This window comes from Melanaphis sacchari, unplaced genomic scaffold, assembly GCF_002803265.2.
Source record: "Melanaphis sacchari strain LSU unplaced genomic scaffold, SCAv2.0 Contig10_pilon_pilon, whole genome shotgun sequence".
In the NCBI taxonomy this organism is placed as follows: domain Eukaryota; kingdom Metazoa; phylum Arthropoda; class Insecta; order Hemiptera; family Aphididae; genus Melanaphis; species Melanaphis sacchari.
The window spans coordinates 1,319,487-1,339,199 of record NW_020270420.1 but is presented as its reverse complement, the minus strand read 5'-3'; the positions used below and the strand labels follow the sequence as shown (position 1 = coordinate 1,339,199).

The following is a 19,713-nucleotide window of genomic DNA, read 5'->3' as shown; positions in this document are numbered from 1 at the left end:
TTAAAAATCTTGTACTTTTAGATTTATCACACTTAAAAATTAAATATATTTCCAAAAAGTTGTAAGCAAATTAAAAATTATCAATTATACTCTTGAAAATCAACGCTTCATCACCTGTTTAAATAGGATCCATAATAAACAAAATCAACTTTTGGAAAATATGTTTCACAGATTCTAAATTTTATATTATAAGTTAACATAATTTAACAGAAAAAAATAATGAACCTTATTTTCAAATTTGAGATCCCAGACGTGGTCTAGGTAATTCTCCAAAAATTCTATCACCATGAACACTTTTTGCTAATGCTTTTATACTAGCAGCAATATCCATTTTATGTTCAGCATCTCGTCCAACCTAATTAAATACAAAATTGTATCATAAATAAGTAATTTCATTGTTTTTTTTTTTTTTTTTTAGTAATTAAATTATAATATATTACTGGAATACGAGGATTAACATCACTTGGAACACTGCCACTATGAACCATAAATCTGGGTACATCTACTGGTAAAGATACAGCCATATCTAATTTTTTGTGATGCGGAATGTAAATACCTTCATCATGGCTTCCAGATTCTCCTGTATAAGCATTTATCTTTTATTAACAAATCAAAAACATAAATTAAAATTTTTAAATTACCTTCAGATTCAGAAAGAAGATCATCATCAGAAGCACAATCTTTTTGTAAGTCTTCCATGTCTTCAAGGGGAAATAATCCTTCTGCATCAAAAGATGCTGGAGGTAAACCGCTATCATTACTTCCTCCAACTGTAGGTTTTTTGATTAGAATTGGTTTTGATGAAATACTATCTTCATTATCCTAAATAAGCTTATTGTTAGCAAGTATTACAAAATAAATAAAATTTAAAATAAATTTTACCTTGGTATAAGGTTTAAATGTAAAATCCATTAAATTCATTGTTGGATTATTTTTGAGCGTAGTAATTGTTGGTTTTGGTAACTGTTTTACAGGAGATGACATTTTGTTAGTACTTGTTCGAGCAGGTAAATTTTCAAATTTAGGTTTTTTATCTTTTTCAGATATTATCCTAAAAACAATAATATTGTATACAAATTACAAATGTTTGAAAATAAAATTTTTAAATATTATACCTAGCTAGAGTCTGATAATCATTTTGAGCTTTAGTTCTAAATTCTTCTAAAGCTGAATATTGATTTTCTGTGAATTTTCTTATTCTATCTTCAACAAGTTTTGCTTCTTTTTCAACTACTTCACTCATTTGTCTTTGCAGTGCTTTGACTTTTGGGGGCACCAAACCTATTTTAAATTAAATTAATATAATTAGAATCAGACGAGTAAAGTAATATACAATATATTTATCATATTTTGAATGAATTGCATTGATTATAATACATATTACGGAGATTAAGGTAATATATAATCAATAGTAATAACCAGAATAAAAATCAGAGCTGTCCTGAAGCAATTTTTTATTTCTTATCACTAAGGAGCTATTAAAATAACATATATTTAATGTATAATTCTGTATAAATATAAGAAAAATGCTACCTCGGATCAAAGATTCCTTTTGTATCTATGATAATTTGTCCTGAGTGTAATATAGATATGTAAGTAAATTATAATTTAAATTAATGATTGTATTAAAATTTAAAGATAAATTTGAAAATAATAAATAAATTTTAAAATTGAAAAATTATCTTTTATCTTTACTATACCTATTTGATGTAGTAATAACAATGAATTTAGAATAAATATTATCAAGTATATTTTTAAAATCAATGGTAGTAGGTATGAACATTATTTATTTATTTGTATTAGACAGGCGCTAAATAACCCAATTGTATGTATAATAGATAGATAACATTTCAAGTAGTAATTGATTAATAATTGTTTATAGAATAAAATAGAAAATTAACAACTAACTAAAAATATAGCAAATTACAACAATGATAATTAATAGTATAATTAGTATTCTGCTAAATACAAAATGGTAATATATAATGGTAAGTATGTAAAATCAATTTAAAAATAGCTTAAAAAAAAATAACAATGATCAGAGAAAAGATTTAATTGACAAATACATAACGTGGTAAATCAAGTAGTTACACCATATAAATAGTTTGGTGAATAGAAATTATACATTTATATATAACTGTTTGATCTGGTGATATGCTGCAGAATAAAATAGATAAATGACAAAATAATGAAGGACAATTAATATTATTTTGAAAAAACTTATACATAAAGTTTTATTCTAAGAAATTCAAAAGTCGAGAGCAAGAAAAGCTAAAATATAGAGCTTAAAAGGGAACATAAGTATTTTGCAATGAAATCAAAGAAAATTAAATATAAATTTATTCTGAACAGCAGCTTTTAATAACAATTGTTACTAGAAAATAAGTCAAAAAGCGACCATCAGTAACAATAATGAATAGATTATACGAAAGAAATATAATTAAGAATACAATGCATTAGAGTAAATTTGTCATGAAAAAATGTGATAAATCCAAGCTGTTTTAAAGATTTTTTTAAATAATTTAAATGCTTACTATCAGTTTATTATCAAGGAAAACACTAAGGTCCTCTAAGACGAGAATTAGCTTCATTATTTGTTTGTAATAGGTATAAAATAAAGTATATAAGATTGGAAATGATAAAAATATATTAGTTAATATTTACTTTCATTTAGGATAAGATTATTTTGGCTACACTCTCATACTATTTAGTAAGTGTATTTAAATCAAATTGAAACAGTTCAGCAGATTTTACAATACAAACAGCTTTATTTATTATTAATGTAAATGAATAAAAGATTAAGCCATCAAATGAAAATCTTGGGATACATCAGTTAATTGCAATGAATACAAATAAGAATAAAAGTATTTATATTTTACAAGTTAGGAACAATTAGAAGAATATTAAGAAAGCTATAAGTCATACATACCAAAACATTTAAGTTTATTTTATTTTTTAAATATTATGACTTATAATATCAAAGTTTTTAAAAGCCAGAACAAACAACGTCGACTATATGTCCATTCTTAAAAGCATCATTTATAAATTGAATGAAAACTAATAAATTAGTACATAGTTGATTTTGAGAATAGATAACTGTGTTAATCATTAATAATTTTAGAGTTAATAGTAGGAATAAGTTGTTTAGAGAACATATTTTCAAATAATTTATGAATCAATGTAAGTATAGAAACAGGATTGTAATTAATTATATTGGAAAATCAGAACTTTTAAGGATAGAAGATACTAAATTAGATTTCTAGAAATCAAGAAAAATACCAAATACAAATTAAAAATTAGTTTAAGAGGGGGGAATGCAAGAACAAATCTATACGCAGTAAAATACAGAGAGGCACAAAATACTTGGAAATTTTGAAGAAAGTGGAAAACTTTTTTAAAATCTATTTAAAGAACTCAATACTACAACATTAGAAATTAATGAAAATTTAAGTTTCGAAGATTATATTCTGAGGATGATAATTTTTATGACTATAACATAACATAGAAAAATGTAAAATAAGTAACCAAGTGAAAAATAAATTATGTTATAAGAATTAAAAAAAAAAAAAAAAAAAGATGATGACAATATCAGAACAATGACTAATTGCTTTATTAATCTTGGTTACGTATTTTACAATTAGTTATATCAAAAATTGTATCTTTATTTCTATGCTAAGAACAATTAAAAAACATAAATACTTACCCACTAAGCGAGGAGAATAAAGTTGATTAGAATCAGTCAAATTAATAACAATTTTATAAATTGGTGAAAAGCATTCTGAGTTTTTCAACTCTTGTATTTGTTTTGGATCAGTCTGTAAATAATAAATAATAAAAAAATGAATACAATTTTATAGAATTGAATCAGTGTAATTAAGATAATGAAAACAATTTTAACTAATTATGAATATGATTAATAAGAAGAAAAAAATATTATATGTAAATAGAAGTTCATTTTTTTTTTATTAGATATTGTTATGAGAAAAATTTTTTGGTTTTAGATTTTAAAATGTTAGTTTTATGTTTATTAAACTTTTTGGGTAATGAAAATAGTGATCCAAAAGTTTTATTTGATCTATTTATTAACTAACTGAAAATAGTGCATTTTATACATAAAATATAAAAATATATTTATAATGTTTTAGCTAAAGGTTAAGTTTAATACTAGAATGAGGCGCACAAATTACCACCTCTCAAAGGATGCTGTTGTGACAAAATCAAATTTAAATAATAAATACTTTATTATTACATAGAACTATACATTTTTGAATTAAATATTTAAAAATGAGTATAAATGTATAAATTACATTTTTCTTAAAAGATTGAGAGACGGATTTCATAAGAAAATATTTTCAAAATATCTCATTAGAGAAATATTGTCTTTGAGCTATAAACAAAACAAAAGCAATGCCAAAAAATACCTTAAGATTTGAACAACTAGATAATGTACTTAAATTTCTTAACTTTTTGTTTAAGATTTTTTTGAAAATTATAGAATAATTAAATTTTTAAACTACAAAAAGTATAAAATTTTCACTCTAGAAAAGTGAGACATTATATTTTTTTAAATTATTTTATGTTCCATTGTTTTATAGTTCAATAAAAACAATAATCTGTGCTTAATTTTTTTTAGTACCTAAGCAAAAGCATAGTATTTAAACAGAGATAGATTTATCATTCTAAAATAAATGTTTTATATAAATAATAATTGTGTCATATTCTAATATATTTCACTATAATATAATTTTATACTAATTTACATAAATTAGATCTACAACATTTAGTTAAATTAGTTTTCAACCAAAAATTTTTATTTTCCAGATATGATGACAATTTAACTAGTAATCCAAAATTAATTGAACCTATTTGTTATTCTTACCAATAAATCAGGACTAATCAAAATTGTTTGTATGTTTTTATCCAAAGATATAGCATAACACAGCATATCACAGTTGATACATTTGTATATAGACCACCCGAAGGCTCTTTCTTCAAGAATCAAACAGTCTTGATGTTTAGTAATAGCTATCACTTCACAACATAGTAACTCCTAAAAGAAAAATACGAAAGTTGAAACTATGATGGGTGTACAAAATTCAAAAAGGCAAAAGTCGATTTTTACCTTTGAAAAGAAACCGCCGCCCAACAAACGTTTATCAAATTTGATCGGATCGCCTTTGGTCTCAATATGGATGTTCAGACATTTGCACGACACGATCATTTTTGACGAGTTCTGAAATTCGTTATTACCAAGTCGTTTTTCTTAAATAGATGTACCGGTGAAAACAAGCGGCCGGATTCAACGACACCCAGAATTCCTTTTGAGGACAATGCCGAGAACAAGACTGTACGGTAAATGGATAACAAGGATTTTGCACACTTTTTAATTTTCAACGGAACTTATTCATCAGAACGACGAGCGGCGTCTCGTTATTTAGAATAAATTTTTTCAAACAAAGGATGATCAAATTTTGGTTATAATGAAATGAAACAACAACAAAAGAGAGAAAGGTACGAACAGATGATCAAACAGCTGTTGAGCGGTTCTCAACTTTTCAATTCTGATTCATCTGAAACTAAAATTAAAAAAGTAAATAGCAAAATTATATCTTATCTATATTTCTGCGGCAAAATACAGTGTAGTTCAACGTAGTAGTAGTTGACTATGTTATCATATAATTGTAGGCTGTAGCATAGCCAACTGTACGATATTATTTTACATGTTATTAGAATAATATTGATATACAGAATGATTCAATTAGTTTAAGCCATAAATAATTAATAATAATTATTTGATTTTAAATTTTATAGAGTAAAAGAATACTTTTAGACTAAATTTTCAAATACTTGAATGTTTATCAATTGCTCGGATTGCGTATGCCATTAAGTATGTGGCGATAAATACTTTTTTTTTCCAAACGAAAACCACTTTTTCATTTTATAAATACATTAAATAATAGGCGGTTGAAAAATTTAAAAAGAGGAAAAGTAAGTAATCGCACTGATTTTTAGAGTTTAGTCAGTATAGACATGCAGTTGTCAGTGTAAAGAGTATTGAGTCATTGAAAAGTCTGATTACGGTCAGACAACATATTACATACTAATAATTGTATTTTTTTTTTCATAATTTATATACAGTAAAACCTCTAAATACCGGACACTCTCGGTCGCCTTAATTTTGTCCGTTATTTAGAGGTGTGTGCTATTCAGAGGGGGAAAATAATTTGCAGAAATTAATAACTATGTACAACATTATTTATATGTATATGCAATATGTATAATAATGATATAGGTATGTATATTATTTTTATTATTTTAATACAAATTATATATTATTTAAAGTTATGATATTATTATCAATGTAAAAATTAATGAAAATGTAAACAAAAATTAACATTTATTGAAAAAATCAGTTACTTTAGCTTATTTAAGACCTTGATGCATAGTCATTTCATGTATCAAGGCATTTTCTAATTCGACTGCGTTGGAGAACAGTGAAGTGTTCAGTATATCTATAGAAGAACATAAACTGTTGAAAAACCGTATGAAAAATGTTTTTATCGACGCAACAACGGTCGGATTAGATAAACTATAATTGTACATAGTATAATACTGAATAGTAGTCAGATTACATAAGATAGTTAGATATTTTTTGAGGCATTCTACGATTATTCAACATTTACAATAAAAATCGTCAAAATCAAAAATTAAATTGCCATAAAAGTATCCGTTATTTAAAGTGTTCGGTATTTAGAGGTTTTCCTATATAAAAGTGGTGAAAATGTTCCCGTTCCCATAAAGACGTCCGCTATTTGGAAGTGTTCGTTATTTAGAGGTGTCCGTTAGGTTAGGAGGTTTCACTATAGCTACTATAAAAATAATTTACTTATTTTAATTTTTGTTTATTCTATTAGTAATCTGATATTTAGGTAGGTGAATTCATTTACACTAAAAACACTGTACCTATTTGAAAATATAATTGTGTGTATAAGATTGATATGCATTTAAAGTTTCAAGCTTTCGCTAGATTATGAATATATTATCGTAGAATAAATTTAATTATTTAATTTATTCTATGTTAATATTTTCAAATTATAACAAAATAACTAAAATCGTTATCCTTCATCTTATGAATAAATTTTTGTTCGACCAATCACTCTGTATAAATACTATTATTGCTACCACGCTCTTTATTATTATAACTATGTTTATGAATGTGCTGTACTCCTAACTGTCATTTGTCCTAAATAAATGATTAGAAATTTCTATTTGTTTACACAGTTCACACTGTATAGCCAAATTGCTTATATTGCTTTCATAGTTAATTTATTCAAACAAATTTCACCGATGAAAAGAGAAAGTTTTGTGTTATTGAAAGGATTAAACTTATAAATTATAGAAATTAAATTATTATTATACTAAAATAACATGGTATATTCTAAGTTTTAAAAGTTTATACTTAGAGATTGTTATTTATCATATTTTATTGTCTATAAAAGTACAATAAATAAAAAAATGTTTCAAATGTTAACAACATATTTTAAAATAATACAATACCAAATTTGTTATTATTTTTTGGGAATATTTGCCGTTCTTGATGATTTAAAAAATCGTGATAAAAATAAGTTGGGTAAGACTAAATTTTAATTAATACATTTACTATGCATAAAAATATTTTGTAGCTATTTAAAATAATATTTTACTTATATTTTTTTTTCATGTAAGAAATTATCAATAAGCAAGGAAAAGTAGCTGTTATTACTGGAGGTGCTCGAGGCATTGGTTTGGAAGTAGTTAAGAAACTAGTTCAATGTGAGATGCATATTATAATTGGTAATCTTAATTTACTATTAAAAATTAATTTAGTATTTGGAATAATTTTTAAATTATGTTTTTATAAATATTTTTATAATTTTAATTCACTTATAATAATATGTAAACAATAAATACATTCATGGAATTTAAAAATTCTAATCTACACAAAGTATTTGGTAAATAATTTGATTTTTTTATGTTCACCTATGTTAATTACATATTAAGTTTAAAAATTTAGTTCCTAATCTATAATCAATAAATTAAATATAATTCTGTTTTGATATAATATACATTTTTATATTGTGTTTCATTTTTAGGATGCCGCCATGTAAATGCCGCTCAAAAAATAATCCAACAGCATATTATGTATGATGCATCAATTGAATTTTATGAACTTGATCTTAAATCATTTACTTCTGTTAAAAATTTTGCAAAACAAGTATTACACAATCATGATCAAATTCATATACTTGTAAATAACGGTAAATTTAAAATGTAATTATATTAGTTTATAGATCACTGCTAGAAACAATGATAATTTTAGTAAAAATTAAACATTCATATTATAAGATATACAATATTCCATAATTAAAATAATAATACTTAAAAACCATTTGAAACATTGAACTTTCTAATATCTCCTAAAATTCAAGTCTAGATAGAACCAGCGAATTACCAAGTTAATTTTTGTTGGCCATTAAAAATTAAGCTTAATTATTCTTATCTATTTTAACAGATTTTGGGCCAAGACTTGGTAGGCTTGTATTATTAACCCCTCTAGCTGTTGCTATACCTTTGTATTAGCTTATGATAAGAACTTAATTTAAAAAATATAATTAGAGTATAGTCACATTCTTATTCTTGTCTCAAAATGTCAAAATAAAATAATCATTTTATTTTCACTATTTTTTATTTATAAATATATATTTATAGGTTTATCTTGTAACTTCATTTTAAATATTAAATACATATTTTTACAAGTTAAAAATAAGTGTGCCATGAGATTTAGTAGTCTAATTTGTGTCCATTTGAAATTAGAGAATTCATTAATTTTTCTCATGAATATTTATCAGTGGCAAATCAGATGATTTGTCCCATATTAAGTAGATATAACATAAATTGGTTATTCTAATAAATAAATATAAGTATACAATCTATATTCAGGCTGATTCACCAAACATATTTATTTCCATTTTTTCTTTAATAATTAATTTATTCAATTTCTGATTTTTGAAGTTTTTAAATAAATTGAAACACCATATTTTAAAATTCTTGTGATATTTTTTCTATGCCTAATATAGTGTTTTACGACAATACAATGTTTATTTTACAAGAAAATCCTCCTTTTTACTATAAATTATGTATAAAAAAAAATTAGTAAAATAAAATAATAATAAAAAAAAAATATAATAATAATAAAATAATTAGTAAAATTAGTAAAATTAATAAATCACTGTAGTCTTCATATTCTCCAAACTCATTATCATGGACCTATTTTCTTTAGTACATAAATTTAAATTACTCAAAAACTACCTGTTCAAATTCTGGTGACTTTAATATTTTCAGAAAAATTATCTGCTAAATAATTTATTGAAGAATAGTGAGGTTTTCATTTATCAAACAGAAGCCTGTATGTTCCATAGGTCACTCAAGTAGTCAAAAAATCTTAAAAATTTGAAAATATAATCTTTATATATGTCTCATCCATATAGTGAAACCACTCATTTCATAAGCTGGATATCCAGATAGTGAAATTCATCCAGATCGTGAATTTTGATGAAAACTTTGACATCCATTTCATGAAACGAACAATATCTATATTGTGTACCTTGTTTCATTATTATTTTATTATATAATGGTTCATAAACTATCATAATACATTTATATGTATATTAAATTTTATTATATAAATAATTATATTTTAACAAAAATATTTTTATTTTATTTTTCACGATTGATTATGAAATTGACTGTTACAAATCATACTTTTCAATATCAATAAAGATAATAATGCTTTATCCGTGATCTATATTATATGAGGCTGTTAGTGAGATATCAAATTTAATTTCGGTAATTCCAAATCCGATATCATATGAATGTTTCTTTATCGGATATTTGGATGACAGTTGACTGATACCTATGTAACTCCTAAGTTGTTCAAAAAATAACATTTAGTCAGTGTTTGTGTATAACACAGTTACTATTGTGTTTGAAGTTTATACGTGTATTTATTATGAAATAATAAATAGGTAACAGCCAATGTCATAATCAATTGTGAAAAATAAAATAAAAATATATTTTTTTAAATATAATTATTTATATAATAAAATATAATATACATATAAATATATAATGATAGTTTATGAACCATTATATAATAAAATAATAATGAAACAAGGTACACAATATAGGTATTGTCCATTTTATGAAATGAGTGATTTCACTATGTGGATGCGACATATATACTTAAATATTCCATAAAAACAGATTTTTAAAGGTGTATCATTGAAGAAAAATGGATATTAATTTCTTTTTCTATGTAAATCAAAATTGTACATTTGTAATTTAATTTAGTTTTATTTTTGTTTATGTTAAAGCTGGTGTTATGTTTGTACCGTATGAAATATGTGAGGATGGTTACGAAGCACATTGGACTATCAATTATTTGAGTCATTTTTTATTAACAGAATTACTATTACCAGCTCTAAAAAAATCAGGTTCGACAAATGAGCATGCAAGAATAATAAATGTATCCTCTTGTGCTCATGAAGCTTCTCCTTTAATTAATTTTGGCTCAATAAGTAACAGGTTAATAAAATATTAATACAGTTAATTCCATTTTTAATTTAATTTTTTTTTTTTTACTAATTTTATTATATTTACTTACATTTTTAGTCAAGGTTATATAACAAATGCAGCTTATGCAAAGTCTAAACTAGCTCAAGTAATGTCAACTAAATATTATAATAAAATATTAGCAAACACTAACGTTCAAGTTTTTGCTGTACATCCTGGTATAGTAAATACAGAGTTATTTAATGGAACATTATTGAAAATGACAATGCCATGGATATTGAGTTACATTTGCAAAGTAAATTATTAATTCTTTTTTATGTGTATCTATAATATTTATATATATGTATATATTATATAACTTCTTTTTAATTATAGACACCAGAGGAAGGGTCACGAAGTGTTGTTTATGCTTGCATTTCCCCAGAATTAGAAGGATGTGGTGGTTATTATGCAAATTGTCAAATTGCAAAAAATTTATCATATGCTGATGATGAAGAGACACAAAAAAAACTTTATGATACATCCATATCTATGGTAAAACATTTTTTAGTAGAAAAATAATTATTGATTTTATAACTTTTTATTAATTTTTATTTTATATTTTAAATTATGTATGTTTTTCATTATCATTAAAGACTGATTTAATTCTCAATAATTCTATTTATATATACAAATATATTAAAAACAACATATTTTAGTAAAATTATATTATTATCTAGTTTAATTCTAAAAACTAATAGTTAGAGAATTCAAAATATCTATTTTTTTTTATTAATTAAAAATATTGAGATAAAATAGTTGATATTTATTTACTATTGCATTTTCTTGAAACTCCCTATTTATTATTATTATATATTATTCTTTAAAGTTAAGTAGATAATTATTGTCTTGCTTTACAGTGTCAAATGTACATCTTTATTGAATAAGTTACAGTAATGTATTTGTTAAATTTTAATTTAATCATAAATCATTATACATGAAAAGTAATTCTAAATGAAGACAGTCTATATCATTAAGTATATTTTATCTTATATTTATTATTTATAATGCTATGTTATTAAAGTAATTTATTTTTCTATTAATAATATTAATGATGCAGAAGGTTGAATTATTTATTAAAAATTTAAAAAGTTTAAAATGTTGTCTAGTTAGCTCAAAATGATGCAATTTTTTTTACAAATTTATCATTCATAGTAAATATTAATACAATAAAATTGGTAAAAATGTCAAATATTTTTTTTTAACTATTAACCCTTTATATAGTATATAAAGGGTATAACCTTTAATATACCTTTTTAATATACCCTTTAGTATATTTTTGGGTTTAAAAATATTTAGTTTAAGTATTAGATATCAGATATCAGTTACATTTTTTTTAATCGAATCATAATAATCAGGGGAGATTTATTAAGGCATAGTTACTTAATATGCGTATATCTTAAATTTTGATACTTAAAATTAATCAGTGATACTGATTAAATTGATAATACTTTCAAGTTACACAATCAAGTATTGTTAATAACCATATTCTAATAAAAAATTGATAATTAATCAGACAAAAATGAATAGGATATAGTTAAATTTATGAGAAAACCCAGTATTTTTAATAGATCTTTATAAAATGTGTTAAAACTGTTATTTAAGAGTTATTCAATTTTGTATAAATTACTTATTTATATCAAAACTAAAAAGATTTGCCAAACAATTCATAATAATTATAATTGAAATAATTTATTATAATGTTTATTGGAATATAAAATACTAAACAAGTTATTTTATTGTTTATTATTCATAGATCATGTATAAATATATTTTAATTGGTGCTTTACTTGTTAAGCATGATTTAAAATATATAACAAATAATTTTTTAATTAAAGATTTTAAGAAATACATTTATAGTTGCTTAGCATTAAATACAACCACCCAATTAATGAATGTACTTATTACTAAAATTGTGTATAATGTATTATAATTTGTAAATACATTTTCAAATTAATATATTTGTTTATTATCCTTGAGTAAATATTGAGTAATTATATTAACAATTTATTTTAGAAGAATGATGAATAAGTGTAAAAATTTAATAATACAACAAATAATTTAAATTACATAATATAACATTTAAAATAGTGTAAAAAATAAGAAGAATAAAATAAGATTATTCTTAAATACAGTTATTAATATAAAACATTTAATAATAATAACAGCAAATTAACCTAACCAAATATAATAAACAAAATTTATTGCGCTACATATACTAATAATTTTCTACATAAAATTCTTATTTCTTAATAGTATAATCAAAAGTATTGCACTAATTATTTTGTAAAAAAAAATAAATATATACATTTTACAAACAAGTATAAAATAAACAAAACGTTTTTGTTCCTGGTCGTAACAATAAAATAAGTTACTTCCTTATAGGTAAAATACAATATAAAAAAACTAAAAATTGTAGTTTATATTTACTTTTTAATAGTCAGTAAAAAAATTTAATTTCGCTTTTAATCATAGATTATATAAGGTCATTTGTTTATTCAGTAACAATTATAATATATAATTAAAGCTAACACTTTAATCAAACAGATTTTAAATGAATTATTAAAAACTAAAATAAACAATGAGTTACATAAAACATTAAAAGTCCTAAAAGATTTTTAATAAATATTAATTAATATTAATAAATATGGTTTTATAATAATAGGTACTTGAAAAATACAACTAGGTTGTAAAAAAAAAAAAACACAATTAATTTTGATCAAAATACTGATTAGTAGGGTTGATAGGATAAATTATTTGATGATCATATTATATTTGAGCACATTTCTTTTGGATGCACATACATTTAATTTGTATGACGATACTTTATACAACCATGAAACATAAAAATATTAACTTGAATTGGAGTTAAAATTAAAACTATAATACTAATTACTTTTGCTCATCATGTTACTGTTAGGTAACTTTTATTTGTTGAAAATATTATTATTGGATTGATTTTAGGTAAAGTATTAGTTTGATTACAATTTACCCTGTGATAAGCTCAGTTAAATATCAATGACAATAATAATAAATACTGATTATTATGGTTTCAACGATTACAACAGTAATCATTGATAGATTTAGATGTTCTAGTGTTGAATGGTAAAGACTGTGGACTGTCTGAAGATATTCCTTTGGATTTAGCTTGCTATAGCAAAAGTTAAAATATTTAAAATATATTATGTTATTTTCAAATTAAAATAGTAATAATTATAACAGTTTCTATTTTTTTCAATTATAACTACCATCAAACCTCCAATATAAACAAATCCATATTAAAGTATTGTAAAAGGTCATTATTTTATCAATGGCAATTATTTCAGTTCAATAAATGATATAAAATTATCTTCAATTCAAAATAAAATTACAATGAATATTAATTTGGATTTTTAATTAGAGTGAATGTCAAATAAAGTATGATATAATAATAAAATATAAAAATTTGACTTTTTTGTGGTTATTATATCGTTTATAATACTTTAAATTATCATCAATTTTATATATATCTAAGGAATTAAGATGATTCTAAACATATTGATAATTATATTGATTCAAAATTAAGTAATATGACCAAAAATATCTTTAACATGCTTTCTTTCATTTTAAATATCACAATAGATTCTGAGATATCTCTAAAATATATAAGTTATACAATGATGCATTGTGTGAACATAAGTAGTTATTAAAAAGACTGTGTATGATAATGCTTTTCAATAATTGAAAATATATCATATTTTGATTTTTTATTAGTTTACACGTAAAAAAAAATATTAGAAACACAATCAAATGCAGTTTTAGTAGGTAATATTATCATCACAATTGCAATTATAATTAAATCCTACCTAGACTGAAATATTTAAAAAAATCATGTCAATCAAGTCTTAAAAATGATATGTAATATTATTAGGGTTTAAAATTTAGAAACATAGGTTATTCAGCTTATTTTTATAATTATTATAATTTATTAAATAAGTATTAATAATGATATACTAATTAATGGTTTATTATAGACAAATATTCATTGTTATTTTTAGCAGTTAAAATTTAAAAAAGTATATTTATGAAATTAATAAATGTACAGAATATATTTTTTACCTCCATCAATTCTGAAGCAATTTGAATAAATAATTTTTCTACGTTGTCTGCTTGTTTTGCTGATGTTTCTAAATAGCGCATATCATGCCTTTGAGCAAAATCTTGACCAACATGAGAAGGAATTTCACGGTCTTCTTTGTCTATTTTGTTACCTAGTATATCAAAGTTTAAAACTTGACTTAATATATACTTAATAAATAATCTATAAAATGTGATATTTACCAACTAAAACTCTTAATACTCTATTATTTGCATATTCATCGATTTCACGAAGCCAATCATTAAGGCAATCAAATGTTGGCTGAGATGTTATATCGTAAATTAATATTAAAGCATGTGCAGATCGATAATAACTTTGGGTAATAGAACGGAATCTTTCTTGTCCTGCTGTATCCCAAATTTGAAGCTAATAAAATAAAAATAGTAACATATTAGTTAAAGAAAAGATTATTTCTTAATGATAAAAGTAATTTTAGTGCTCCACAGTTACAATTAGGAAAATAAATTACATTTAGTCAACGAGCTCATTAATTTTCTTAAATATTCAGAAATAAACCATGGGCGTATATTAAACATGAAAAGTTAACAAAATAATTTAATTAACAGATAAAAATTAAAAAATTGGGTCCCAGAAAGTCAGAACTTTTCTTAGATAAATCATATACTGGGTTTAAGACATTTGGCAATTTTATAAGTTCTAAAACACCTAACATATGTTGTTTTTAATCACAATTTTGTTGTCTGATAAAAATATATACATAATTATCATAATAACCCTCTATTGGGATGACTTCAATTTTTTAAAATTTCCAAATAGTATAATGTTCTTAAACTAATTATTGTTTAGTGAATCAATGAAAAAAGATATGTTGACACAAGCAGAATTTAATCATAATATTATTTTCAGTTCATCATGTTTTTAATTATAATTTTTCTTTTAAGTAAAATCCCTTATTACAAAATATAAACATAAATTACAACAGATATGCTTTTATATTATACAATTGTGATAATTATACTAAATTAATACAAATAAATAACTTTGTGCATTACTTTGACTTTTTCATTGTCTATTTCAATTGTTTTTATCATAAAATCCACACCTATTGTTGCACCTTGACCTGGAGGAAACATCCCCTAAACATAAACAGATATCAACACACATTTTAATTTTTCTAGTTTGGTTTTAGCAAAATATTAATGAGAATAAAATAAAAATAGTACCTAATTAGTAATTACATACATTTTAATAAACAGTGTAATTGCATTAGTAGTACTTTAAATCAATTTAAATTATGAGATATTTAAGATTTTAACTTGAATTTTAACTATCTTTAGAAATCAAAGTTCTTTATTTTTACTTAGATAGCAATTTGAATTAAAATAGTTAAAATATAAGCAATATCAGAATTACAAAAAGTTTATTTTAAATTAATAAACTAATATAAATTATTTAACTGAAACACGGAGGAAATTTAATTATATAATTGTCAAAATGTCATTATTATTTCAATACAGAGCCATACATACCTGTGTAAATCGACGAACCAAACAAGTTTTGCCGACACCTGCATTACCAACTAGTACTACTTTAAATAAAAATTTATAATCTTCCATTGCACAAAATACTAAAGAATCATAAAAATATAAAAAAATAATAAAAAGCAGTTTATTTTTTCAACGGTTTACACTAAACATTCGGTCAGTTTTCAACATAACAAATATCAGAAATTTATATTAAAGGATTTCTGAAAAACAAATAACCTATTAACTTTATTTGATCATCGTATATGGTATTCGAGTGCACTTAAAAGTTATGTAAAACGGAAATAAGACTAACGGTATCACTAATTAGTCATGAACGTAGTTCAAACAATAGAAATTGTAGTTAAAAGAGGTAAATGGTTTTTTTTATTATTATTATTATTACATGTATGTATAATTTATGCGTGTGTTTAAAATGTTCGTGCGGGCGTGTGTGTATGTGCTAATATTCACATAATATTTATACACTATACAGGTATTTACTATTTATAATATTTTATATATATATTATATTATATTATCTTATAACAATAATAATAATAATCATCATTAACTACGTGTTGATAAGAACATGTAAATTGATAAAAAGGCAAAAGCGAACATAACATTGCGTTATCGCTTGTAAACTCCCACGCACACTCAACCGTCCCCACCATACAAATATATTATATATATAAGTACTACACAACATACACATTTACTACCTATTACCTACTATTATTATTATATACTAAAACAGGTGTAGTTACTGCGTCGACGTATAACACATTTTCTTATGGCCGAGGTGATTTGTTAATGTCCACCAATCGGAAACCGAGTATGATGTAGTGATATACCACAGACCATATTATAGTAAATGATGTAGTAAAGATCTTTGTATTTTACACACTTCGGTATTTTACGATTACTGATTACGAACGCAGAGAATGTGACCGGAATGTTGGTAACACCTCTAGACTCCTCGAACCATACACGTCCTACTGAACGTCAACGGGGTAAGCTACCGTGCGCGTGCGCACGCACGTAAAACATCGGGTGATCGTCCGCCATCTTGTGTAAATTATTCAATAATACGTACGAAAATACGAAAAAGACATTCTACTTCGCAACCTAGGTATTTGCGCATAGCGTTCTACTACTCAATTCGCCGAAAATTAAGTATACTAAAATTAACTGATTGTTACATTGAATAGATTTATAATTTATATATTATTATTTTGTCGCTGTCTTTTTAGAATAACGGCCGTTAAGATGGCAATTGTTTGCTAAACATCGATGTATCGATTTATCTTTTTTAAAATATCGATGGCGCAATGTCGGTAAATTAAACAAAAATCTAAGTGAAGAACTCGATGTGTTTAGAATAACATCGATATTTAAAAAAAAAATCAGTTAAATGATTTTGTTCTGCTGTTGAACATTTTATACTCATGATTAAACAGTTTATAAGTTTTTAATGTTATAATAATAGTGCAAGAGGAGCATCTTTAAAATGTTTAATCTTGGATTAAATATACTCAGAAAATAAATAATTATTTTCAATAAATTCAAATAACTTATTCATCTTATAAGTTGGAGAACATTTTAATTTTTCTCCAACTCTATAAGTTGATAAAATAATATTTTAATTACTGTTGATTAAATATATAATAGAAATAACCAAACTTATTTTGCACATTTTTGTCATGAAATTTCTAAAACATCTATCACTTCTTTAATATTTTCAATGTCTTGGCCACTCAACATAGAAGTATTTTAACGTTTTAATACAATTTGTAACTACTTTATTTAGTTCTAAAAACCATTAACACATATGATAAACAGAATTCAATCATGTAAATGATGTAATAACATCTAAAATATTTATTTTTTTTTAATTATTTCCCATCTTTTTCTTGTAAATGCCTTAACTCATTCACAGTGTTCAAACTGATTTTTATCAATCTCACAATATTTCTCACTATACTAATCATTAATCAAATCAAGTAAGCATACATCTTTTTTTACAGATCCTTTTATAAGCTGAGTAAACTATCACAAATGCTTGTTTTTGAAAAATGTTTTCCAATTGCTTTCATCATTGTTGCATTACCCGTCACTACAGCCAAAATCTTAAATTTTAGTATCTTATAAATTTAATATATTTAATAGTTCATGAGAACACTAATTAGGTGAAAGAGACTTTGATAATTCAAGATATCTAACGCAGTAGAATATAATTTTGAAGAATGGATAAAACTTCATGAAAGCTTTTAGACCCAATATTTGTAGCTATGTCATCAACTTCTTTAAAAAAAAAAAAAAAACATTTTAAGTTTGATGATACAATAATATAGCTCTGTAGGTTTTTTCTACAAAGATAAAACTTCCTTCATAAGGTTTACAAATCTTATATTCCTATGTCTTCAATGACTGAAAATAGATGATTATCTTTACAAATAATACACAAACCTTTCAATAATTTTAATGTGTTTCTATCTAATACCAATTAAATGTATTTAAATTTTAAAATACAAATTTTTCAGTTATAAAAAATGCTTACTTGAAAAATTGGATACTTAATCAAGTGACCATTCCAAAGTAATCAGCTTTATGAAATCTCTAGTAATACTAGAGGTACTTTTACTTAAAGACTGTGATGGCTGTGAAAGATACAACAAAGGGCAATATGTTAGAATTGTTTGTAGTTTCTTTAATTTGTAGCTCTTGATCATCAATTCTGTTTTTAGTATCAGATTTGATTCTAGGAGTATAATGTGAACTTATAGCCTAGATAATTAACACATTAAAACATTTTCAAAACTTTTTAATATATATTAACAGATTTTTAGTACCTAAGATCAAAAATGTTTTTTTAAATTGAGTGGAAAATAAATTTTTTTCTTCTAAATTTTAAATTTTTAAGGGGGTTAGGATACATCTGATATATTATTGAATAAAGATAAGAAGGTGAGGTGAATTTTACATTTCAAAGATTAATATTAATTTTAAAATTAATACTAAAAATGTACATACATTTTTTGTTTATTTGTAGTTACTTTTATAAGTGTCCAATTTAATAAGAAATATTTACAAACTTTTGATTTAGGTTTAGATATTATGTTTTGAAATGCTGAATAAACCAATTTATTAATTATTTAATTGTATAGATATTTGTTTTTTATGTTTAATTACAATACTCTAAAGATTCTCACAAGGTAAATAGTAATTTAGTCTGTGTGTTTACGTTCAAGCGTTTATCGTGTATGAAAATGTCAGTATTTAATTATTATTTGTAGTTTGTAATTTGTATATAGCTTTATACAATGTAATAGTTTGAAATGTTTGAATATATTATAATCATAGATATAAACATTAAATAACATCCGTAAAAGTCGTAAACCCTTATAACCCTATAGCAATAGCAGTTAGTGGAAATTG

The 19,713-nt window shown here is 23.4% G+C and overlaps 3 protein-coding genes across 4 annotated transcripts; 1 reads left to right on the top strand and 2 right to left on the bottom strand.

Annotated features, from left to right (window-relative positions):
- On the bottom strand, positions 1-5,558 carry LOC112603571. The gene is made up of 8 exons (XM_025352200.1): positions 5,123-5,558; positions 4,880-5,050; positions 3,704-3,815; positions 1,116-1,281; positions 883-1,051; positions 642-822; positions 441-580; positions 1-355 (listed from the first exon to the last, which is right to left on the bottom strand). Exons 1-8 carry the CDS (start codon positions 5,219-5,221, stop codon positions 233-235), a joined length of 1,161 nt encoding a protein of 386 aa, XP_025207985.1. The 5' UTR covers positions 5,222-5,558; the 3' UTR covers positions 1-232.
- A 1,957-nt stretch (positions 5,559-7,515) lies between these two features.
- On the top strand, positions 7,516-12,681 carry LOC112603665 (dehydrogenase/reductase SDR family member on chromosome X-like). Its single transcript, XM_025352354.1, has 7 exons — positions 7,516-7,630; positions 7,726-7,833; positions 8,133-8,297; positions 10,413-10,623; positions 10,711-10,906; positions 10,987-11,160; positions 12,667-12,681. The coding sequence occupies exons 1-7, from the start codon at positions 7,516-7,518 to the stop codon at positions 12,679-12,681; spliced, it is 984 nt and encodes a 327-aa protein (XP_025208139.1).
- Positions 12,682-13,303: 622 nt separating this feature from the next.
- Positions 13,304-16,790, bottom strand: LOC112603647 (ras-related protein Rab-30). Of its 2 annotated transcripts, XR_003115173.1 has the most exons (6): positions 16,279-16,790; positions 15,802-15,885; positions 14,971-15,154; positions 14,749-14,900; positions 13,547-13,801; positions 13,304-13,474 (listed from the first exon to the last, which is right to left on the bottom strand). XR_003115173.1 is itself a non-coding variant. In XM_025352335.1 (5 exons), exons 1-5 carry the CDS (start codon positions 16,363-16,365, stop codon positions 13,703-13,705), a joined length of 606 nt encoding a protein of 201 aa, XP_025208120.1. In that variant the 5' UTR covers positions 16,366-16,790; the 3' UTR covers positions 13,304-13,702. The 2 variants fall into 2 exon arrangements, 1 of the variants encoding a protein (XP_025208120.1); XM_025352335.1 differs by having other exon boundaries at positions 13,304-13,801.
- Between the last annotated feature and the right edge of the window lie 2,923 nt (positions 16,791-19,713).

Bases quoted from the DNA above. Each gene is read 5' to 3' on its own strand.
- LOC112603647 (XM_025352335.1), bottom strand. From the start codon at position 16,365: ATGGAAGATTATAAATTTTTATTTAAAGTAGTACTAGTTGGTAATGCA. The intron at 15,886-16,278 runs GTATGTATGGCT...GTTTATGTTTAG, and splicing joins TGGTTCGTCGATTTACACAG to GGGATGTTTCCTCCAGGTCA. The intron at 15,155-15,801 runs GTAATGCACAAA...TTATTTTATTAG, and splicing joins TAGACAATGAAAAAGTCAAA to CTTCAAATTTGGGATACAGC.
- LOC112603665 (XM_025352354.1), top strand. From the start codon at position 7,516: ATGTTTCAAATGTTAACAACATATTTTAAAATAATACAATACCAAATT. The intron at 7,834-8,132 runs GTAATCTTAATT...TTTCATTTTTAG, and splicing joins TGAGATGCATATTATAATTG to GATGCCGCCATGTAAATGCC. The intron at 8,298-10,412 runs GTAAATTTAAAA...TTTATGTTAAAG, and splicing joins TCATATACTTGTAAATAACG to CTGGTGTTATGTTTGTACCG.
- LOC112603571 (XM_025352200.1), bottom strand. From the start codon at position 5,221: ATGATCGTGTCGTGCAAATGTCTGAACATCCATATTGAGACCAAAGGC. The intron at 3,816-4,879 runs GTAAGAATAACA...TATTATTTACAG, and splicing joins TGATTAGTCCTGATTTATTG to ACTGATCCAAAACAAATACA. The intron at 1,282-3,703 runs GTAAGTATTTAT...AATTTAAAATAG, and splicing joins TTATTCTCCTCGCTTAGTGG to GTTTGGTGCCCCCAAAAGTC.